Here is a 21,975-nt window from a genome sequence, read left to right as displayed (position 1 = left end):
AAAATACAGCTTTTTTGTGCCAGAATAAATCTCAGCGACCTATATCTGACTATTTCCACAGCTTAGCATTAACCATTACCATCCCATAACTTACTATTATTTGTCTGCATCTTTCTTTTATTCTACTTTATTTGAAAATAAGGTGTCTAGGAATATTGACCTAAACAAAATGAAAACAATTACCTTACCTTAAAACATTTCTTTATTTCATAGATCATAAGTGCAGGTAATAATAATAACCAATGTAATATTTTTTATTTCAAGGGAACCTGTCCTCGGGGACCTTATTTTCACTAAAGACAGGTTGCAGATGCCCATCCCACCTGCAGTGCAAATATGCCTTTCTTCTTTCTCTGAGCATTTGCAATAAAATATAATAGTGTTATAACTTACCCTGCACCCTGACAGAATCCTCTGTGTAGTCCTAGGTGTTGGGTTTTGGTTTGGAAGCATTTCAAAAACAGCATGTGGCTTCTCTGCGCTGATCGCTCCTCAGCTCTCACCTTTGTGCTCCTGTCAAGCCTTCCCTCTTGCTCCATCACAGGAAGAGAGCTCACAGCCTGGTGAGCTGACATCAGTGGGGGAGGGAGGGGCTGTACAGGAGCACAATAATGTTGGGAAGTCTGGCTCTTCTTAGTGAGCTGGCTCATTAGGCTCTGCTGACTAAGAAGAGCCGGCTCTTCTGGCTCCTGAACGACTTCATATTAAATATATAATAGAGAGGTCCAGTCCAGCCAATCACCCCACACCACTCCACTTTTAACACGATTATATTAGGTTAAAGGTGTCGTGGTAAGCTGGTTAGGGGTGGGGTTAAGTAAGCCATTGGCTCACTGAAAGGAGCCGGCTCCCGTCCTTCACAAACAACAGCCGGCTTGCTCGCAAACACATCGCTAGAGCACAAAAGTAGCTGAGAGGTAAGGAGTCTAGCACAGACAAGTCACCAAAGCCCAACCCCTGGGACTACACATAGGATTCTGTCAGCATGCATTGTAGGTTATAACACACAATTATATTGTAATGCAAATGCCCAGAGAAGACAGAGGGTGCGGTCACAAGTTGCAGTTAAAACTGCATCGCAATCAGCTTTGAGGTGGTTTTGGGTGCAGTTTTGTAAATTTAACAGGTGAGACATGAACTGAACGAGTAAATTTGATTTTGAACGGGAAACTTGTTCCACAAATGTCTTTCATCCATTCAGTTAATGTCTTTCACCTGTTCAATTGACAAAACTGCACCTAAAACCATCTCAAAGCTGATTGCAATGCAGTTTTAACTGCAAAGTGTGACCGTACCCAGCATGTGTGATGGGCTTCCGCAACTGATCTTTACTGAAAATGAGGTTGCTGGTGACAGGTTGTATTTAAAAGAATGCTTCTTTCTAATGCATGATTGGTCTACACCAATCAGATTATTATACCTTATCCTGCGGGCCACTTTAACTCCTTGCAGACCTGGATAATATTTCAAATGAAATTTTTGCTCAGTAAGGAAATAGGTCTACCAAGTAAAGGGAATCTACTAGCTCCCAAATTACCTACCAGCTAAATACACTGTTTAATATGAAGAAAAGTAGGATAGCACACACACTTTAAGTTTTTGTTTTTTTATTTATCAAAACAAGTACATAAAAAAAAGACTTCACAGAGCAATTTCTACATGAGGCAACTAGTTTGCACAACAAGGGCATCTTCTGTCCCTTTATAGGGAGGACGCAGATGGGGTTTACAGGAACGTTTCAGAAGGAAGCAGTCAGCTCCTCTAATCAAGATTAAAACATTTCCCCCGTTGTTGGGGAGGTTTAAGTTTGGGGGGGGAGGGGCTACAGAAAAGAGGAATAACACACATGTCATAGGGAATCTAGACTTTGATTGCCTACCAGGTCTCGATGAAGTACCCAGTTTGCATGCAGATAATGAATTCCATCCAAAATCTGGTACAGCAAAGATTTCACCATTGATCGAGGTAGCTGCATGGGCTTCTTATTTGCTTTTGAGGCACGATGAAACTTAATGATATGCTGAAACATAAAAAAAATATAATTTAGTATTTCTGTACAGTGCCTGCTTCTGTTGCAGTATTTCCGTACAGAGCCTAGTTCTGGTGCTGTAGTTATGTACCAAGCTTGAATTTGAAGCTTTGAAGGACACCTATCACATGCTTCTTTCCTACCATTTCGATTGCACCACGCAGCACTCCTGCTAATAACTTTCACATTTTTTTTTCTTTCTGTTGCTTGAAGTTCCAAAAATCTACTGTATTTATCCCCGGCAATTATGCCAATTAGCATTGTGACGTTATCTATATTTATGGCTAAACCGTCCTCCAGGCTAGCCGTATACACCCCTTGCGGTCGCTGTTTACCCTAATCTCTCAGGAAATCCTGCCAATTTACAGAGGGGGGAGCGCATGCGCTATGCAAGCAGGAGGCTCGATGACAAGGCTGGTTCAGGAAGAAGAATGTGCACAAGCACAAGGCTTAGAGATAATGAGGAAATAGGAGGGAGTTGCCGGGCTGTCATCTCATGAGTACACCAGACTGCTCCCCTCAGAGTAGTGTAGATTGGACTATAGGACCTCATTTGCATACAAGGCTGGTAATGTTTAGTTAAAGATTAACAAGTTAGTGGTGTAGATTTTGCAGTATGAATAGTAGCAGGGACACAACAGCTGTAGCTGCCATAGCGGCTGCTTCGGGGCCCGCATTGCACAGGGGTATCGGATGGACAGCAGAACCAAAAAAATGATCAACACCGTTCTCCCAGACCCTTCTCTCCCTGCTGACAGCAAGAGCACAGCATGAATAGGGGTCTGGCTACCCGAAATGTAATAGGACCCGTCTGCACCCCACCTCTGCGCCCAACTGTAGAACCGGCCACCTGCTGGCACAGCCGAACATCCTCCTATCTGCACATCCGACCACCTGCCTTCCACCCACACAGTCTCCCGCTTCTCCCTTGACAGCACACCCAAAAGCCCTCCTTCCCACCCGCCGACACAGCCGGCTGAATTCCTGACACAGCCACTCATTCACCCACCTGTTTGATATTGCATATACACACACACATTTTTTGTTTTGTGCTTTATGAGTATACATGGTATGTATGTGTATGTACATGGTGTATATACTGTATGTACAGTACAGATCAAAGGTTTGGGCACAACTTCTCATTCAAAGTTTTCTGTATTTTCACGACTATAAAAATTGTAGATTCACAAAATCAAAATTGTGAATTAATGTGAAATTATATACAAAAAAAGTGTGAACTGAAAATATGTTTTATATTCTAGCTTCTTCAAAGTACCACCTTTTACTTTGATTACTGCTTTGCATACTCTTGGCCTTCTCTTAATGAGCTTCAAGAGGTAGTCCCATGAAATAGCCCTCCAACAGTCTTGAAGGAGTTCCCAGAGTTGCTTAGTACTTGTTGGCCCTTTTGCCTTCGCTCTGCGGTCCAGCTCATCACAAACCATCTTAAATTGGGTTCAGGTCTGGTGACTGTGGAGGCCAGGTTAATTGGCGTAGCACCCCATCACTCTCCTTCTTAGTCAAATAGCCCTTACACAGCCTGGTGGTGTGTTTGGGGTCATTGTCCTGTTAAAAAATAAATGATGGTCCAACTAAACACAAACCGGATGGAATAGCATGCCGATGCTGTGGTTCAGTATACCTTCAATTTTGGAATACATCCCCAAAAGTGTCACCAGCAAAGCACCCCCACACCATTACACCTGCTCCTCCACGCTTCTTGGTGGGAATCATGCATCTAGAGTCCATTTGTTCACCTTTTCTGTGTTGCACAAAGACACGGTGGTTGGGACCAAAGATCTCAAATTTGGACTCATGAGACCAAAGCACGGATTTCCACTGGTCTAATGTCCAACGCTTGTGTTCTTTTGCCCAAACAAGTCTCTTTTGCTCATTTCCGGTCCTTAGCAGTGGTTTCCTAGCAGCTATTTTACCACGAAGGCCTGCTGCACACAGTCTAATCTTAACAGTTGTTATAGAAATGTGTCTGTTGCTAGACATCTGTGTGGCAATGACCTGGTCTCTAATCTGAGATGCTGATATCCTGCAATTCCTGAGGCCGGTGACTTGAATGAACTTATCCTCCATAGCAGAGGTGACTCTTGGTCTTCCTTTTTCTGGGACGGTCCTTATGTGAGCCAGTTTCTTTGTAGCGCTTGATGATTTTTGCAACTGCACTTGGGGACACTTTCAAAGTTTTCCCAATATTTCAGACTGACTGAACTTCATTTTTTAAAGTAATGATGGACAATTGTTTTTCTTTACTTAGCTGCTTTTTTCTAGCAATAATACAAATTCTAACAGTCTATTCAGTAGGACTATCATCTGTGTATCCACCTGACTTCTGCACAACACAACTGATGGTCCCAACCCCATTAATAAGGCAAGAAATACCAATTATTAAACCTGACAGGGCACCTGTGATGTGAAAACCTTTTCATGTGACTACCTCTTGAAGCTTATCAAGGAAATGCCAAGAATATGCAAAGCAGTAATAAAAGCAAATGGTGGCTACATTGAAGAACCTAGAATATAAAAAATATTTTCAGTTCTTTCACACTTTTTGTACATATGATTCCACATGTGTTAATTCATAGTTTTGATGCCTTCAGTGTAAATCTACAGTTTTTATAGTCCTGAAAATACAGAAAACTCTTTGAATGAGAAAGTGTGTCCAAACTTTTGGTCTGTACCGTACGTTTGTATTTGCTGTATGTATGTGTGTATATGTTTTATATCCTGTAAGTATATGCATTATGTGTGTAGATGCTGTATGCATAAGCAGTATGTGTGCATATAGTGTTTTTATACTGCATGTATGTGTACGTATGGTGAGTGTATACTTTATGTATAGGTATATGCTATATACATGTGTATGTGTGTGTATATTATATATATATATATATAATGTGTTTGTACTATACAGTATGCTTGCAAATTTGATGTCTAGATGTGTGTTTAAATGTATGGATGCGAATATACTGTATGTGTATATACCATTTGACTTTGTATCTACTGTATGCATTAGTGTATAAATGTATATATGAACACATAAATATGTGCCTATAAATATATACATGTGTGTATGTTTGCACATGCATATAAAATTGAGTGTGTGAGTTCAGAACTTTATGTGTGTATATAATCACATAAATGTGTGTATATAGGAGTGTTTTTGTATAAAGTGTCTGTGCAAATGTGCCTCTCCTACTTACGCCCCCACATAACAGTTAAAAGTGTCAAGCTTGAGAAGTATACGTATATGTAAATCAAATGGGGAGCTGTCATGTTTCCTTTAAATTGTGTACAGAGGCTATTTCAGGTGTTGGTTTTGTGTTATAACCATTGCTTAGGTGCCGTACATGGAGCCCATTTTGTTGCTCTATTTCTAAAAGGATCCGTATTCTGGTGCTATAATTCTGTATGGAGCCTGGTTCTTTGTTTACATACAGAAATTGGTTCTGGTGCTAAGCCTGTGCTGGTGTCATCTTTAGACAAGGGTATCACACTCACTAACTGCATGAAATGTCAACTCTCGTTACTGACCCATCCTATGTGCTTTTCCTGTCTGTCATCCGGCAAATACCAGATACAGGCGGTCCCCTACTTACAGCCAACGTACAGATGACCCCTAGTTACAAACAGCCCTCTGGATTTCATTAATTTACTTTACTTTAGTCCTAGGCTACCATGATCAGCTGTAACAGTTATCAAAGGTGTCTGCAATGAAGCTTTATTGTTAATCCTGGTTCTTATGACAACCCAACATTTTTTTAAATCCATTTGTCACAGAGACTAAAAAAAATATACAGTTCCGAGGCTCAACTTAAGCCTTTTGTACATAGCACGGGGACCGCCTGTAGACTTTTCTGCAGTCACATTCACCTTGGACTTAAGATGGCAGCTGATGGTTGGTTCATGCAGCAGGATTATTATTTATTAAATGATTTTATTCTGTTCCCTTCTAAAGAATGGCTGGGTCATTATACAAGCTCTTATACCCCTTCATCCTCATAAACTAAGTTCTTGCAAGCAGGGCCCTCGCTCCTACTGTTCTATATGAAGTTTTGTACGGTTTTGGAATGTAGCATTTTATTTGTATACGTATGTTCCCTATGATTTGTATAGCGCAACAGAATATGATGGCATTATATAAAGATTATTATTATTCTATTTATATATTGAGCTTGATTTTAGTGCTCATTAATGCTAGGCAAGTTGTAAATTGCAATATATTACATAATCCTAAAGGTTTTTTGTTCATTTGTTCATGATTTGATTTGCAGGATCCATAGCTATTTTTTCAGCTTTTGGAAACCGCATACAAGTAAATCCAAACTTACCCACAGATCATGTTCTGCATAATCGAACAGTAGCCAAACTTTTCTATCACTGTGAGACAGGAATACTTTCTGTAAAGCAATGACATTTGGATGCTTCAACTCGCGTAACAGCTGTAGGAAGAAGTAAAAAATAGAAAGGTATTGGTCAGTATGCAAAAGTATATTAAAAATCAATAAGGCAGCTAAAATTAAGTTAATACCATATCAAGACATGTTTTATGACTGATACTTTTATTGCTCGCTTTCATTTGAAAATTGTTATTAATAAAGCATCTATGTTGACATCAGCATTAGAAATATAATGTGTAAGATAATGTGTAAAGCTCCAGGGGTAGTGGAGCCACCGGACCAACACGGACGATGACATAAGCCGACACCTGGGACCGTAATCTAAGTGGCACCCAGTTTTCACCAGAGCCCGCCGCAAAGCAGGTTGGACTTGCTGCGCCGTGGTACCACCAGGTCGTTCTACAGGTGCAACTTTGTCCGCGGCAGCAGCCAAGACGAGGTACAAAGACGTTAGGTAGAATCGTAGTCGGGACAGGTAGGAGGTCAGGACGGGCAGCACGGGATCAGAGTCGGGGACGTAGCAATAGGTCAAGGCAGGCAGCAAAGGAGCGTTGTCAGGAACGGAACCGGGGTCACAACAGGAAATCACAATAACAGCGCAGGGCATGAGACAAAGCTTTTTCTAAGGCACAAGATCTGGCAGGGAACACAGGAAGAGACTGGAAATTTTTCAGAAATGGCAGCAGGCCAGCGCCAATTATTGGCATTGGAGCCAGCACAGGATCGTGGAGAGGCGAGAGCAGAGGCAGTGGTTCGGGGGCACAGACAGGTGCATGGGTGCCCTTGCGACCCAGGTCGTGGGTCGCTGGAGCACCTGTGACATAATGGAAATCAAATAGTGAAATGAAGCTTTTTCATTTAAAATTAGTTGCAATTGACATGTAGGCACCAATTAATTTTTCAATTCAATTGTTTGCATATAAAAATAGATAAAATCAATTCCAATTTTGTTATACCAACCTATAGTATAACTAGGAAACTATACATACAATAATATTTAACCCCACCATTATACAAAAAAAAGAGGGCTACTCCTTAAAAGACATTAATTGCAAATAACATCTGTCATTCTGCACTAGATACACTATAAATCTGAAGGTGCGTACAATAAAGGAAATGAAAAAAGTACTGTATTTGAGAAAGTTGATTTATGTTAATTTGGCTTGTATGCTTTGAACAATTTCTAAATAAATTATTCGACCCCTTGGCAAAGAGTACCAAAATAGTACAATATTTTGTATTATGCTTGACTTATGCTATGCTATGACTTACTGCAAACCACTGTACTGTTAAAATGGGTCAGTGGCACATTGGCAAAATGATATTTACGGTATTTTCATAGAAAATATTTTAGATTTTTTTTTTTTTACAGCTGATTAAACCCTAATAAAACCTATATAAATGTGGTATCCTCGTAATCGTGCTGACCCAAAAAATAAAGAGGAAGTATTATTTGATGCGCACAGTGAAAGCCATAAAAACAGAGCCAATAGGAAGGACAACAGAAAACAAGCCCTTAAAGCTCCGAACTTAGAAAAATAAAAAAGTTATGGATTTTTTTTTTTTTTTTAAAGGGGAACCAATAATGGAAGCACAAAAATTAAAAAGGGTATAGACAGCAAAGGGTTACGGCCGTTCTCAAAAGATGGGCCTGAATTTCATTTTGAAAAGCATTAGAATTTACTCCTCTGCAGATGTGTTTAAAACTAAATGCTTGAGTGCTTTTAAAACAAACCAAAGCATATGTTGCTTCTTACGAGGTCTAAGCATATAAACATTCAGGGAGTAAGTATATGTAATACTTCCGCATAGCAGTAGGTGGGCCCCAAGATTCAATTTAACAGGTGGGTTCCAGTCAGACAGTTTACCCTTGTAATGATCCACCTAGGGCAGTTAAGCCCTAGATAAAAATCTCTTAAACTTTGGTAACAAGGGTTTCAAGTTCATTGTAAGTCATGCTGTGAAGACATTTATTTGCAGCAACAAGCTCATGTGATAACTCATATGTTAGACAAACTGAAAATCATATGAACAGCATCAGTTTAGCTAGAAGGCAGAAATATGCAAGTAGAAACTTTTCCGAAGGCTACATTTGTGTATATATTATTGAGATTTCAATTAAGAAATGGCTTGACTCCATAAGGTAAAACTATTCCATATGAAAGCCCTACCTTCATAGCCTTTACAGCTTCCAACACCCCTGTACATCCCAAATGTCTTTACTTGAAATTTCTAAAATTTGATAGTATTGTGCTGTGCTGCAGTTGCATAGGCCCACTGTGCTATTGTTAAATTCTTTAAAAAATATACAGGCGGTCCCCTACTTAAGGACACCCGACTTACAGGCAGACCACTCTGACCTCTGGTGAAGCTTTCTGAATGCTTTACTATAGTCCCAGATTGCAATGATCAGCTATAAGGTGTCTGTAATTAAGATTTATTGATAATCCTTGGTCCCATTACATCAAAAATTGTTTAAACTCCAATTGTCACTGGGGCCAAAATTTTTTGTCTGGATCTACAATTATAAAATATACAGTTTCGACTTACATACAAATTCAACTTAAGAACAAACCTCCGGACCCTATCTTGTACGTAACCCGGGGATTGCCTGTATTAGCCACTAAGCTACAATTGATACAATTGCCCACTTACTCCACCACCCCACACAGCGGACAGCTAGGTAAATGTGCCCCAATAGGGTTGAACCTGGCAGCTCTCACCAGAGTGGTTACAAGGTGTTGGAAGTCTCTCCTTTTGCAAACTGTTTATTTCTCCTATCCTGTGGAAGGTAATAAGTGTTGTTACTCTCCCAGAAAGTACTCCTCCTCGACAAAAAATGCTCCTCAAATGCTAGCAGGAGTATTTCCATTATGGCAGAAATTAAACTGTAGTGCGACTATACATACAAATACCGTACATGTAATTCTAGGGGGAAATGAAGGTGAAAAGAAGACTTTCCATATTTAAAGGGGTTTGCCCACAGAAAAAAAAAAAATTCTCACAATAAAGATCATTTTTCAAGATCAACCCCTTACAATTTTACAAGCAAAGGTCATGTAGAAAGGATGGCACTCACCAACGTCCAGTTTCAAGGATGATTCTTCTTTATTGAGTTAAAAAAGGATACTCACATAATATAGGACAGGCAAGGGAGGGGGTGAGGAGTGATGCTACAAAAAGGCAACGGCCGTTTCGTGCAGGTTGCGCTTCTTCCGGCCTCCGTGCAATTTTACTCAGTTTCAGAGCGGATTTAGCTTTTTTAACTCAGTGATGGTCAGTTTAAAATTCCAGAGACTCTCTAAGCAGACACACTGGGGCTTATTTACAGCAGACACATTGGGGCTTATTTACTAAGAGCCTTGGCAGGTTCTTCCTAGTGCATACTGCTTGCACAGGTATTTAAGAAATATCTGAGACACTTTTGTGTCGCAAGCGACCCTTTTGTGGCACAGCTGTACTAGGCATTATGCGACACAAACTAGGGGGCGTTTCGTTGCTCAGTCGGACAAAGCACCATATTTATAATGCAAATCTGACTAGTCTGATAATTGTGTTGTACGCCCTATGTTAAAGGTGCACCACAAAAAAGTTAGTGAACTCTGTTGGGCCAGTGCAGGGAGCGCCAGATTCATGATTTCTGGCACCCATTCTTCATGAATCTGGCACACCCTGCACTATAGACAGGCAAACCACATTTAGTGCAGTTTGCACCACTGTTAGTAAATGTTCCCCATTATAATTCCTGTAGTGCTGTGAGATGTGCTGACAATGTGGTTAGATTACCAGGGTACAAAGTTTATATACACTTTCAATTACCTTGTGAACTTTGTACCAGTGTCTGACACGTAGAAAGAGAGAAGAGACAGATCAGAGATTAGATAATGAGATCCCTGAGATGCATATTACACACAATGACACTGCAGCTCAGCTACATCTTTGCTCTACCACACACACACATACATTCATACTATTAGATCTGAGGATCCTCCCTCCCCATCCGGGGATAAAGAACTTATCTGCCTGTAGCTTGTAGCTCTCCTCTCGCTGCTGCTGCTGTTTGCCAGCAGGAAGTCAGTGTGTATCAGTGTGAGCTCATCCATGAATTCAGGGGGGAGGAAAAGCTGCAGGAAGCAGAGAACAGCTTAGCTCCACAGTGTTAGACAAGATGTCTGCCAACCCGAAAGTTAGAAGATCCAGGGTTGGAGTCCAGGGGCAACTGAAATTGTGTACACCAGGACTGATAGAGACAGGTTGGAATTATATATGTGAAATGCTGTATTTTATCACAGTGTATTAGAGAATGTGTTATTTTATTATCCCGAGTATATTTTAAAAAATTGTCTTTATGGGAATACCCCTTTAATATCCATTATTCTCTTCTAGAAAAGAATAGCATACTTGGAATGGCAGCGATAATCTGCACTGTTATTTACATTTCTCAAATCTAATCTTTACACAGGCTCCAAAAAGCAACCTTGACTTTTAGAAGCTGCATGATATAACTGTATGACGATAAATGTCTCCACATAAGTTTACCCTTAACATACCATTATATGATTGTTATTGTGTCAGCCCAATATCTTTTCAGTGAAATGTCAGCAGCCCCATATGCAAAAAGTTTTCTAGGTTACAGAATCTGTATAATATTTGGTAAATGTTTTTGGGATTTCATCAACAGTCAGGTTATCCCAAATGCAAATTTATGTTAGCCGCCCTGTGTCCTTTGTTGTAAAACTGAACATCTGGGCAACTGAAAACAACAAAAAAATACAGTCCTCAACAGATAGAGTGAGCACATGCAACCTTGTAAAGCGGGTAAACTTTCTAAATGTCATGCACTGTAAGTTAACCTCTGTACACCAAGGGAAAAAATTCTATATTTTTTAACAACTGTGGATAGTGCTCATAAAAAAATTAATAATCATTGAAAGAAATGCTGTGATCTTGCCCATGCACATGTGATTTTCTCTAGGGGGCACCACTGCAACCATTGATCGTCTATAAATATATTTTGTCAGGATGGGTGTTTTAAAAAATGGTTTACTAGATACCTTACTTCTTGACTACAATGGTAAAATTGTGTCGGGATGGTTAACCTCTATATAAACATATAGCTGTATTCATGCTACCCAGCAGCATTAATGGTTAATAAAGATGTAAATACTTGGTAGATTTCCTTAAAATGGGAGTTAGATGCCATTATACAGGCGGTCCCCTACTAAAGAACAACCGACTTACAGATGAACCCTAGTTACAAATGGAACCCTAGATGTTGGTAATTCACTGTACTTTAGCCCTAGGATATAATAATCAGCTGTAGGAGTTATAAAAGGTGTCTGTAATGAAGCTTTATTGTTAATTCTGATTCTTATGACAACCCAACATTTTTAAAATCCAATTGTCACAGAGACCAGAACAAATTCTGTATGGGGTTACAACTATAAACTACACAAATTTCAACTTGCATACAAATTCAACTTAAGAACAAACCTACCCATCTTGTATGTAACCTGGGGACTGCCTGTACTACAACTGGTCTTATTGATTTCTCCTACCTGCTTATCATTTAGGCTCCGGTTTGCTCCATTTCTTTTCTTAAACTTAATTGACCTGTATATATACACATGCTGCCCCACAATTCTTTAGGCACCATTACTTAAGTGCTTGGTTATAACCAGCTGCTTTAACCTCTGGTTGTACAGATCAAGTACGGTACTTGAAACTTGTTTTAGTTTCAACAAGATTGTATTGTTTGAAGAACATAGGAAAATGCCTTAAAGAAAACAGAATTTTCTTGATACATAGCCAGCTTCTATATCATTCAAAACACTCAGAACCTTTGGGAATAGTCCTGGTACGCATGTACATCTCACCATCTTAGACAAATTTCACAAAAAAGGCCTAGAAATGGCCTCACTAGGAACCATTGGTCAGAGAAAAGTTAACTGTATAATAAAACCAGATATCTTTATTTCTATATCTTTAAAAGGGAAATCTATGGGAATACCACTGCGGTGTCAATCAGACATTTATCCACGACTTTGTTCTACATCCCACCATCCGCATGTCTTTCAGAAGAAAGTTATAACTTGCATAGTGAAGTGGGAAATTTACAAAATAGATATCTGTATGGATTGTTGTCATCACGGATGATTCTAACCCCTTAACGACCGGGCCCTTTTTTGGTTTTGAGTCTTCATTTTTCATTTCACACCTTCAAAAATCTATAACTTTTTTATGTGAGGGTTTGGGTTAAATTAAAACTTCCTGTAAATTTTTTTTTTAATTTTGCCATATTCTGGAGCTAATAACTTTTTCATACATCAGTGTATGGAGTGTGTGGTGTAATTTTTTGCGACTTAAGATTATATTTGCAATGCTACCACTGAGTATTGTACGGCCTTTTGTTCACTTTTTATTACTTTTTTTATTTATTGCAAAATGTGGAAAAAGTGGCATTTACAACATTGGGCGCTATTTTCCGTTACAGGGTTAAATGCCGGGAATAACTGTTATTATATTTTGATAGATCGGACATTTTGGGATGCAGCAATACCCAACATGTTTATGATTTTTACGGTTTATTTATATCAGTTCTAGGGAAATGGGGGTGATCAGAATATTTCGGGTTTCTTTATTTTATTTTTTACTATTTTTCAGACCACCTAGGTTGTCTGATTGATCCTACCATATACTTCCATGCTACAGTAATATGCAATATGCAGCAAACACTCACCGGGTATGGAGAGGGCTCAGCCTGTGACTTAAGTATACATCACACGTTGTTAAAGGGTTAATCACTGCAACAGGTTTCCAGAATTTTGGTAGGCAGCAAAGTGTATGATCAGAGGGGATTGAACTTTGCCTGGTTTTTGCGAATGTCACAGATGGGTATAGTTTGGTGGTGTTACCACCCCTGGGGCAATATGATCACAGTTTGATTCTACTCCAGAAATGGTAGATCATGTGTTGGAGCGAAGCGGCTGAGGAAGAATTGCAACTGTGCTTTTCCACCAAAGTAGCACATGACGACTTTGAAGAAGGTGTAGAGGTGGTCATAGACTGCATCAATGTTTGTTCTGAGGATTAAAATTTAAATAATAAATAATAATAAACCTTTGGTCAAAGCCATTGAGTAAGAAATGATGGTGAAGATCAGAGAAACTGGAGAATAAATTAGAACAGAGACAGGTTAAAAGGAGTTTGGAATGGTCTAAAGAGGATTACAGGTATGTATGCAAATGGTCCTGAAGAAAATGGTAAGGTGTAGAGGGCCAATGATCTCAATGTTTTCCTCAATCATTCAGTAAAGAGGCAGTATGGGACCCTAGTAGAGGGGGCTGGTAGTGACAACTTTACTGAAACATTAGGGCAATCTATGTTAAAGTTTACTCAGGAAGATGTACATAATTGTCTGAGGAAAGATAAACCGGGGAAAGAAGCTGGCCCAGATAGAGTTTTTGGTCGGGGTCCGAATGTGTGAAGTACAAACAGAACCAGATTATCAGTGGCGCTATAGGAGCGCCAGTGCCGGGCCCTAGATCCAGGTTATCTGGCCTGGCACTCCAGGCTCACCCTTTCCTGTCTGGCAGCGGCAAGAAGATAGAAAATGCAGGAGCAGAAGTTAGTACATGATTTTCTATCAGCTGAAAAAAGTTTGTGAAGGTCCAATATATAAAATAATTCATATATTGGGGCGTGGCCAGCCATGGAAGAGTGAGGACGCACTGAACCTGAGCTCCGCTGTGAACCCCTCTCCATCGATAGCCATCAGGCACACGGGCATGGGGAAACCCACCAGAAAAGGGCTAACCAAGACCCCCCAAAAGATATATACGACCAAGAAAGGAATTGGCCATTTTTTTCCGACCACTCCAGAGAACATGGACCTCATGCCGCCGACCACGAGGAGCCAAGATGGCCGCCACCGCCCGCCATGCTCCCCATCGCAGCCAGGCGCGGCGACAACAACGCAACCCGCAGCCTCCGATCCCGCTCGGATGACTGCTACAACTGCTCCGTGCACCTCTGCTATGCGCTGTGCCGTCGGAACCCACGGCCCGCGCCGAGGAGAACAAAACGGCATGCGCCGAACCCACAGGCCTGCAGCAAGCCGCAGACGTCCGCCAGACCGTCACCTCCCCACCGCCGCCGAGATCAGCGCCGCAGATGCAGCTCCTCACTGGCACGACCTCAGCGGCAGAACCGGCCAATAACTTGCCAGACGCCGTCTCCCACCGGGAGGAAAACGGCAAGGAAATGAGAGGAGGTGAACTGGCTCCGGACCAGGGAACACCACACAACGGGAGCCTGCTTGACCCCCCCGTGGAAATCCAGCACAAAACCGGGACAGGAGCCCCAGGACCCTCGAGCCCCAGCAATGCGGATTCAGGCCGGAGGCCTGCTTGTGAGTACGGGGTTGGAGTCCCCTTAACCTCCCCCCTGCAAACCATAACACAGCTAGGGTTGGGGCCTATTCCTCCTCACACAGGGCCCGGAACTGGCCCACAATCAGGAACACTCACTCCTCCCAGGGTCACAGCGCAGGACTCCATATCCACACAATTCTCCTTCACTGGAGAAAGAATGCCCACCTTGTCAGACCTCCATACATTGTTTGCCTCCCTGCCTACTAAGACTGACATGTCTAACTTCGCAGCGCAGATAACTGCCGACTGTAAGCAGGAATTCGCCAAACTGCATTCTGAGATCTCTACACTCTCTAGCAGAATTGATGTTCTGGATCAGGCCAAAACCTCCACGGAAGCGTCTATTGAGACCCTACAAGACACAGTTCAGCGACAACAGACCCAGCTATTTGCCATACAGCAACATATAGACGATATTGAAAACAGAAGCAGGCGCAATAACCTGCGCATCAAAGGCCTCCCAGAAAGTGTTTCACAAGCTACCCTGCTCTCTACAATAACCACCATATTCAATGGCATTCTAGGACGCCCACCTGACACATATATTGAAATTGACAGAGCACACCGCGCTCTGAGACCCCCTGATCCGAACTCTCAAACATCTAGAGACGTCATCTGCCGGATACATTTCTACGCACTAAAGGAGCAGCTCCTATTCAAAATCCGCTCTCAAAAACAGATAACATATCAAGGTACTGTCATTAAAATCCTACCAGATTTGTCCCGTTATACACTGGCGCAACGGGCTGCCTTACGACCCCTGCTTGATCTGTTACGTGAACGTGACATACCCTATAGATGGGGTTTTCCCTTTGCTCTGCACGTCCGCCAAGGAGGCAAGGAAACCTCCCTTCGCTCAGCTGACGACTTGCCATCCTTCTTACGTGACCTGAACTTACCTACAATTCATCTAACCACTTGGCCCTCCTTCTCCATACCACCAAAAGGAGGAATCAATCCGCTCTCTGCCAACCTAACACCACTAGGCCTCCCGAAGAGGAGCCCCAGGAAGCGGCCTCATCGCACCAATGGCCAGGACTCAGCACCCCCACGCTGATGTCTAGATCTGACCTACCACAATGTTGGTCCATGGACTCTATCTGAATGCCGTTACCACAACTTAATCCTTTTAGGATTCTACGCCCTCTTAACTACATTGTATAATGTTTTGCCCACTATATCTAGCATCACTACGTTTTGCCTGATGGCCCATAATCTTACCATTTCACCCTAGGGGGACCACGTGTGGCTCACCTGACTGGAACCTCACACCCCAATAGTTGGAGGATATCGGTCGACACTGGTTGTCAGTCCGACACCCTCTATACCACTGGTTATTAGTTACTGCTGCAGCTCCTTCGCCTCTCCTCGTAGGCGCTGCTTCTGTCTTGTTTTCCTCCCCTTTCTTCCCGCTGCCTATCTTTCCCTCTCCCCACATCAACCCAGCCCCTCCCCACCCCTTCCCCAAAACCCTCCCTAAGCATCATTCTTGTCCCCACTGCTAACTCATTTCTCCCTTAGTACCCAGAGATACGGAAATTCAATAAATCAATCACCCTGACGATGGCTGAACTCAAGATTGCCTCCTTCAACGCCCAAGGACTCAACTCTCCCTCTAAGAGAGCCCAGGTACTGCACCACTTCCACAGAAACAAGGTACAAATTTTATGCCTGCAAGAGACACACTTTAAGGTGGGACATTCCCCCTTGATGAGACATAAACACTATACCTCCTGGCACTTTGCTAACAATCCCCAATCACGCTCCTGTGGAGTAGCCATAGCCATACATAAATCCCTACCCCATACAATAATTGAATGTACCGTAGATCCTAACGCCAGATATCTTTTACTCACTATTGACATTAGTGGCCACATCTTCACCATTCTTAATGCCTACGTACCCAACCAGGGCCAGGTGACCTACTTACGTAATCTGCTCGACGAGGTTCTCCCATTGATAAAAGGCTCTGCTATACTATGTGGTGACTTAAACCTAACTCTGGATCCTACCCTTGACAATTCGTCAGGTAAATCCAGCATCGCTTACTCAGCTCTGAAAAAAGTAAAACGAGCCTTCAGACAATTACAATTATGTGATATCTGGAGGATACAACATCCCTCGGACAGGGATTACAGCTTCTATTCGGCTCCACATGGTGTGTATAGCAGACTGGATCACATCCTGACCCAACACAACACCCTCCCTTGGGTAGTCTCCACTTCCATTGGCAATATACTGCTCTCAGACCATGCCCCAGTTTACGCTTCCCTTAGATTGCCCTCCCTGACCAAACGCGAATGGTCATGGAGACTAAATGAATCACTCCTGCTAGATCCCCTATGCACGGCTGAAGTGTCACAAACAATCACTAACTACATTCAGGAGAGAGAACAAGACATGACCCCCCTTCTGACCAAATGGGACACCCTTAAATGGCTAATTAGGGGCGTATTTGTCAGACATGGGACCCGCCTGAAAAAAGAAAAGGCTCACAAACTGCAACTAGCCCTACAAAAAGTTTCCTCTCTCGAAACACAGCACAAACGTGCGCTAGCGACCTCTACACTGCGTGAATTACAAGCGGCCAGACTAGAAGTTAGACACCTGCTTGACTTGGCACACGGGGGAATGCTGCAAATATGTCGCAGTAAATTTTATGAGTACGGCAACAAATGTGGACAAATGCTAGCGAGAGCCTTGAAGAGGCGCGCGGCCCAATCCTTTATTTCAAGTATTAAGTCTGCACCAAACAAGATAGCACACTCCACTCCAGATATCTGTGAGGCTTTCCACTCCTTCTATACAGACTTATACAACCTCCCAGTCACCCCCCTTCCCGCAGGAGAGACGAACATATCTCCCCCCTCCCCATTTACCCTCCCCTCAGTAGATACCATTTCAGCCTTAGAAGAACCATTCTCACAAGCAGAACTAGAAGCGGTTGTCAAAAGCCTCCCAGGTGGTAAGAGCCCCGGCCCGGACGGCTACACAGGGAAATTTTATAAACACTTCCTGTCCATATTGAGCCCTATTTTGCTGAAAGCATTTAACACTGTTTCTCCGGAATCTCCCTTCCCCCCCCAAGCAACATCCGCACACGTCGTGGTCATTCCCAAACCAGGCAAAGACCCCCAATCCTGCGGTAGCTATAGACCGATTTCACTCCTTAATATCGATCTTAAGATATATGCCAAACTTATAGCCAACCGGTTAAATCCCCTCTTGCCAGATCTTATTCATAAGGATCAAGTAGGGTTCGTCCCTAGCCGGGAAGCCCGAGACAACACCATAAAAACCCTCGACATCATGAATTACGCCCAGTCCCATAAAATCCCTATGATGATACTATCCCTGGACGCCGAAAAGGCCTTCGATAGGATTGCCTGGTCTTCACTAAAAGAAACCCTACACAACATTGGATTAGGGCCCGTCTTCACTGCCAAAATATTGTCACTATATAACAATCCATCAGCCAGATTGAAAATCAACGGGACCCTATCTGCCCCCTTCTCCATCAAAAATGGAACCCGGCAGGGTTGTCCCCTATCCCCGCTCCTATACGTTCTAGTGATGGAACACCTATTAGGAGCCATACGTAACAACCCTAACATCCAGGGTATTTCCATTGCCGGGGTTGAGCATAAGTGTTCAGCTTTTGCAGACGACCTCCTGGTCTATATCACCAACCCTGCCCAGTCCCTACCAGCCCTGATGTCCAACTTAACAGCATTCGGGAAGTGGTCCAACTTTAAAGTTAACATGACAAAATCAGAAGCCCTAAACATATCTCTCGCCCCCTCTGAAGTAGATACCCTCAAAACAGCCCTTCCGTTTACCTGGCCCCCCGGGGGCATTACTTACCTGGGTATTAAGATCTCTAGTGACTTATCCAAACTGTTTAATAATAATTTCTCCCCCCTACTGGCCAACTTCATTGCAGACCTAGATACATGGCGGAAAAAAGATTTCTCTTGGTTTGGCAGGCTGAATATCCTTAAAATGACCCTCCTGCCTCGAATACTTTACCTCCTGCAAACCATCCCCATCACCATTCCTACTTCCTTTTGGGATAGAACCAGAAAGTGCTTCTCTAAATTTGTCTGGTCCACGGGTCGTCCCAGAGTGAAAAGAGAAATACTGATTCTACCAAAAGATAGAGGAGGTGTAGGTCTGCCGGACTGTCGCCTCTACTACTTGGCGGCAGCTCACGCTAGAGTGCTTGATCTCTTTCATCATAAACATTCCAAAACATGGGTCACACTGGCGCAAGATATATGTCCCAGAGAAATCTCCACCCTCCCCTGGACGTGGTGCCCCACCACTAGAGATTCCACCCCTCTTTCATTCTCCACCGAACACACACTGCGAATTCTGAAAGGTTTAAGCCCCCGTTACTCCCTAGTGAACAAACAAGGGCCACTCACACCTATCATGGACAACCCCCTATTCCGACCTGGCTTCCAAAAGAGTGAATTCCTATCGGGCACACAACTTAAACCTCTTCGCTTTGCACATGTTCTGGCAGGAACCACTCTACAGCCGCTTTCAGTACTATTATCAGACACCACACCAACAGCCACTCACCAATTCCAATATACCCAACTCCGACACTTTCATGCCTCCATTAAATCTCACTCCCAACTCTCACGTACTCTGACACATTTTGAACAATTATGTCTGGCACGTACTCACACGCCTCATGCCTTATCAGAGATGTACAAACTGCTAATCTCTCCCAGCCGTACGTCTACTCCGTCTTTTTGCAAAGCTTGGGAAACGGAATTGGGGAAGTCATTTTCGGAAGGACAATGGTCACAATGTTTCTCTCTGGCTCAGAAGGCAGTCATAGCCTCTAAACACCAAGAAACTAGTTATAAAATATTGGCGAGATGGTATAGAGTACCCTCGCTTTTACACAAAATGTTCCCAAATGTCCCAGACAGCTGCTGGCGATGTGGATCGACAGGAGGTACAATGTCCCACATCTGGTGGCGGTGCCCTCGCCTGCAAAACTTTTGGCCCAAGATACTTCAGGTCATTGAAGAGGTCACAGGCCTTAAAATACCCAATACTCCTGAAGCAGTGTTACTATTTATGTTTGATATCCCCGTCTCAACATACAAGAAATCGCTAGCAAAACACCTCTTGCAGGCAGCCAAGACAATCATTCCACGGAAGTGGAAATCAGACTCCCCCCCCACACTGAGTGAATGGTTCGGGGAGGTAGCCCTAACGCACAGAATGGAGGAACTCATCGCTCAGTCCCCAAAGGACCGAATGCGATTTTCTAAGACGTGGTTTCACTGGCAGCAGTTCTTGAGCTCCCAGTCCTACCGCACATTACAAGACTAAGGCTTCTGTGGAGGTGGTGCAACTGGGGAAAACTACAACTCCCGGTCCACATAACTATTACCATTACATACCCCTTCTACTCCCTCCTCCCGTCCCCACCCATCCTCTCCTAACCCCCGCTTACCTAATCTTTCGTTTCCCCCCCCCTCTATCTCCTGTCTTCTTAATCTATATTTGCTATGTGTATTGGCAACAAGGTTTGCCCTACCTTCATTATAATGTATAATCTCTTATAACAAAGATAATACAATAGTGAAGATCAGTTTTTACTGCTCGTTCTTGTTATAAATGTTCCATCATTGTATCTTTAACTGAAATGTTGACTTGTTAAATATGCATGCCCTAAAGGCAAGTAATGCATAAAATTATATTACTCTGTATGTTTCTCAATTTAAATCAATAAAACCTTGAATGATAAAAAAAAAATAATTCATATATTATATAAATTAAACAATTGTGTTTGGGGGCAGTATATTAAATAATTATTTGTGGGGGGCAGTATATTAATTAGGGTGCCTCGTATATTAAGGCAATGTTTCACAGTTGGATACCTCTCTCTAGGTATTACTGTTCCCCCAGTAATTAGTCTAATTACTTTCAGATCTCTTGAGTCAGGTGGGAAGAGACCACACATCTGACAGGAGGGACCAATTAGCACATAGGATTCTAAAATTATTGTGAAAACTGTGGCAGTTAAGCTCTCTATGGTCGGTTGTGGGAAACCTAAAATGGAGAATTCTGGCTCCACACAACTGGCAGAAGAGATCTGAAAATAATTTCATTGATTGCTCTGGAATGGAGGGAGCTGGAGAGAAGTTTACTGGTACCAATAGCTTGGAAATACCACTTGGAAAGACTTTGTTTTTAGGAAAAGTTAGATCCATTCTAAGTCCACTGGGAGCATTTGCACATTTAAAACACATGGAAGAGAATGCTCAAAGAGGGAAGGGCCTCATTCTCCTTATATAAATGAATTAACATTTACTACATATGCATACCTCAATCTGATGGATTAATTTTACTGTCTACCCCATGTTTACCGGACAACGCATGGACAGTGCAAGGTCACGTAGTGATGTTCAATTAGACATATACCAACATCTGATAAACATCACTGAAGTTTTTGGCCTGTCTATCCTAATTAATGGTCACTCATGTGAGCGAGTGCCAATCCCCACCCTTGGAAAATGCACGCTCAGGCAATTTAGTGTAATGGTGTAACAAGAGGTTTTAAAACAATATTTTTTAATCTCTTCTTCACAACAATGCCTATTGAAGGTTGCAAAAAGTTGGGGTTGGTGAAAGTAGTGAAAGTTTCTCTTAAAATTTAGTATCTGTGGACCTGTGGCAGTGGGGTTTTTTCCCCACTCAGGGTTGAATTACTCATGTAGATTTAACTTACAAAAGTTCAAACTCATGGGAAGCTACACCGGCAGTGAGCCTAGATGGATGTAATTTGCTTCCCACTCTTTCCTGTGTGCATCAGCACGGCAGGTACCTCTGCACTCAGCTACTCGATGTGGTAAAATTATAGTAGTAAACAGATTTCTTCATGTTCCTTATTTTAAATTTAGGTACAGTAAATATATCTGAAGCAAACAAAATGGTACAAACTTCCTGCTCCTTAGCTTTCAGTGGAATAAGGGCCTGGAGATCAGTAATCCTGGTTTGGAAACACAACCAGATGTGATATTCTGGGGGAGGCTGCTTGAGTGCCAGTCTCTCTGGGCTGGGGGGGGGGGGGGTG

General features: G+C 42.5%; 1 protein-coding gene across 2 annotated transcripts in view; it reads right to left on the bottom strand.

The window, feature by feature from the left end:
- The window catches only part of CDK19 (cyclin dependent kinase 19), a 117,319-nt gene that overhangs the window by 73,163 nt on the left and 22,181 nt on the right, over positions 1-21,975 (bottom strand). For both annotated transcript variants that reach the window (XM_072141786.1, XM_072141785.1), the window contains exons 3-4: positions 6,373-6,483; positions 1,880-2,020 (exon numbers count right to left, since the gene is read on the bottom strand). In XM_072141786.1, coding sequence (XP_071997887.1) covers positions 1,880-2,020; positions 6,373-6,483 — 252 coding nt within the window. The remainder of the gene's footprint in view (positions 1-1,879; positions 2,021-6,372; positions 6,484-21,975) is intronic.

Source organism: Engystomops pustulosus, chromosome 3 (genome assembly GCF_040894005.1).
Source record: "Engystomops pustulosus chromosome 3, aEngPut4.maternal, whole genome shotgun sequence".
Lineage (NCBI taxonomy): Eukaryota > Metazoa > Chordata > Amphibia > Anura > Leptodactylidae > Engystomops > Engystomops pustulosus.
This window is presented reverse-complemented; position numbering and strand designations above follow the sequence as displayed.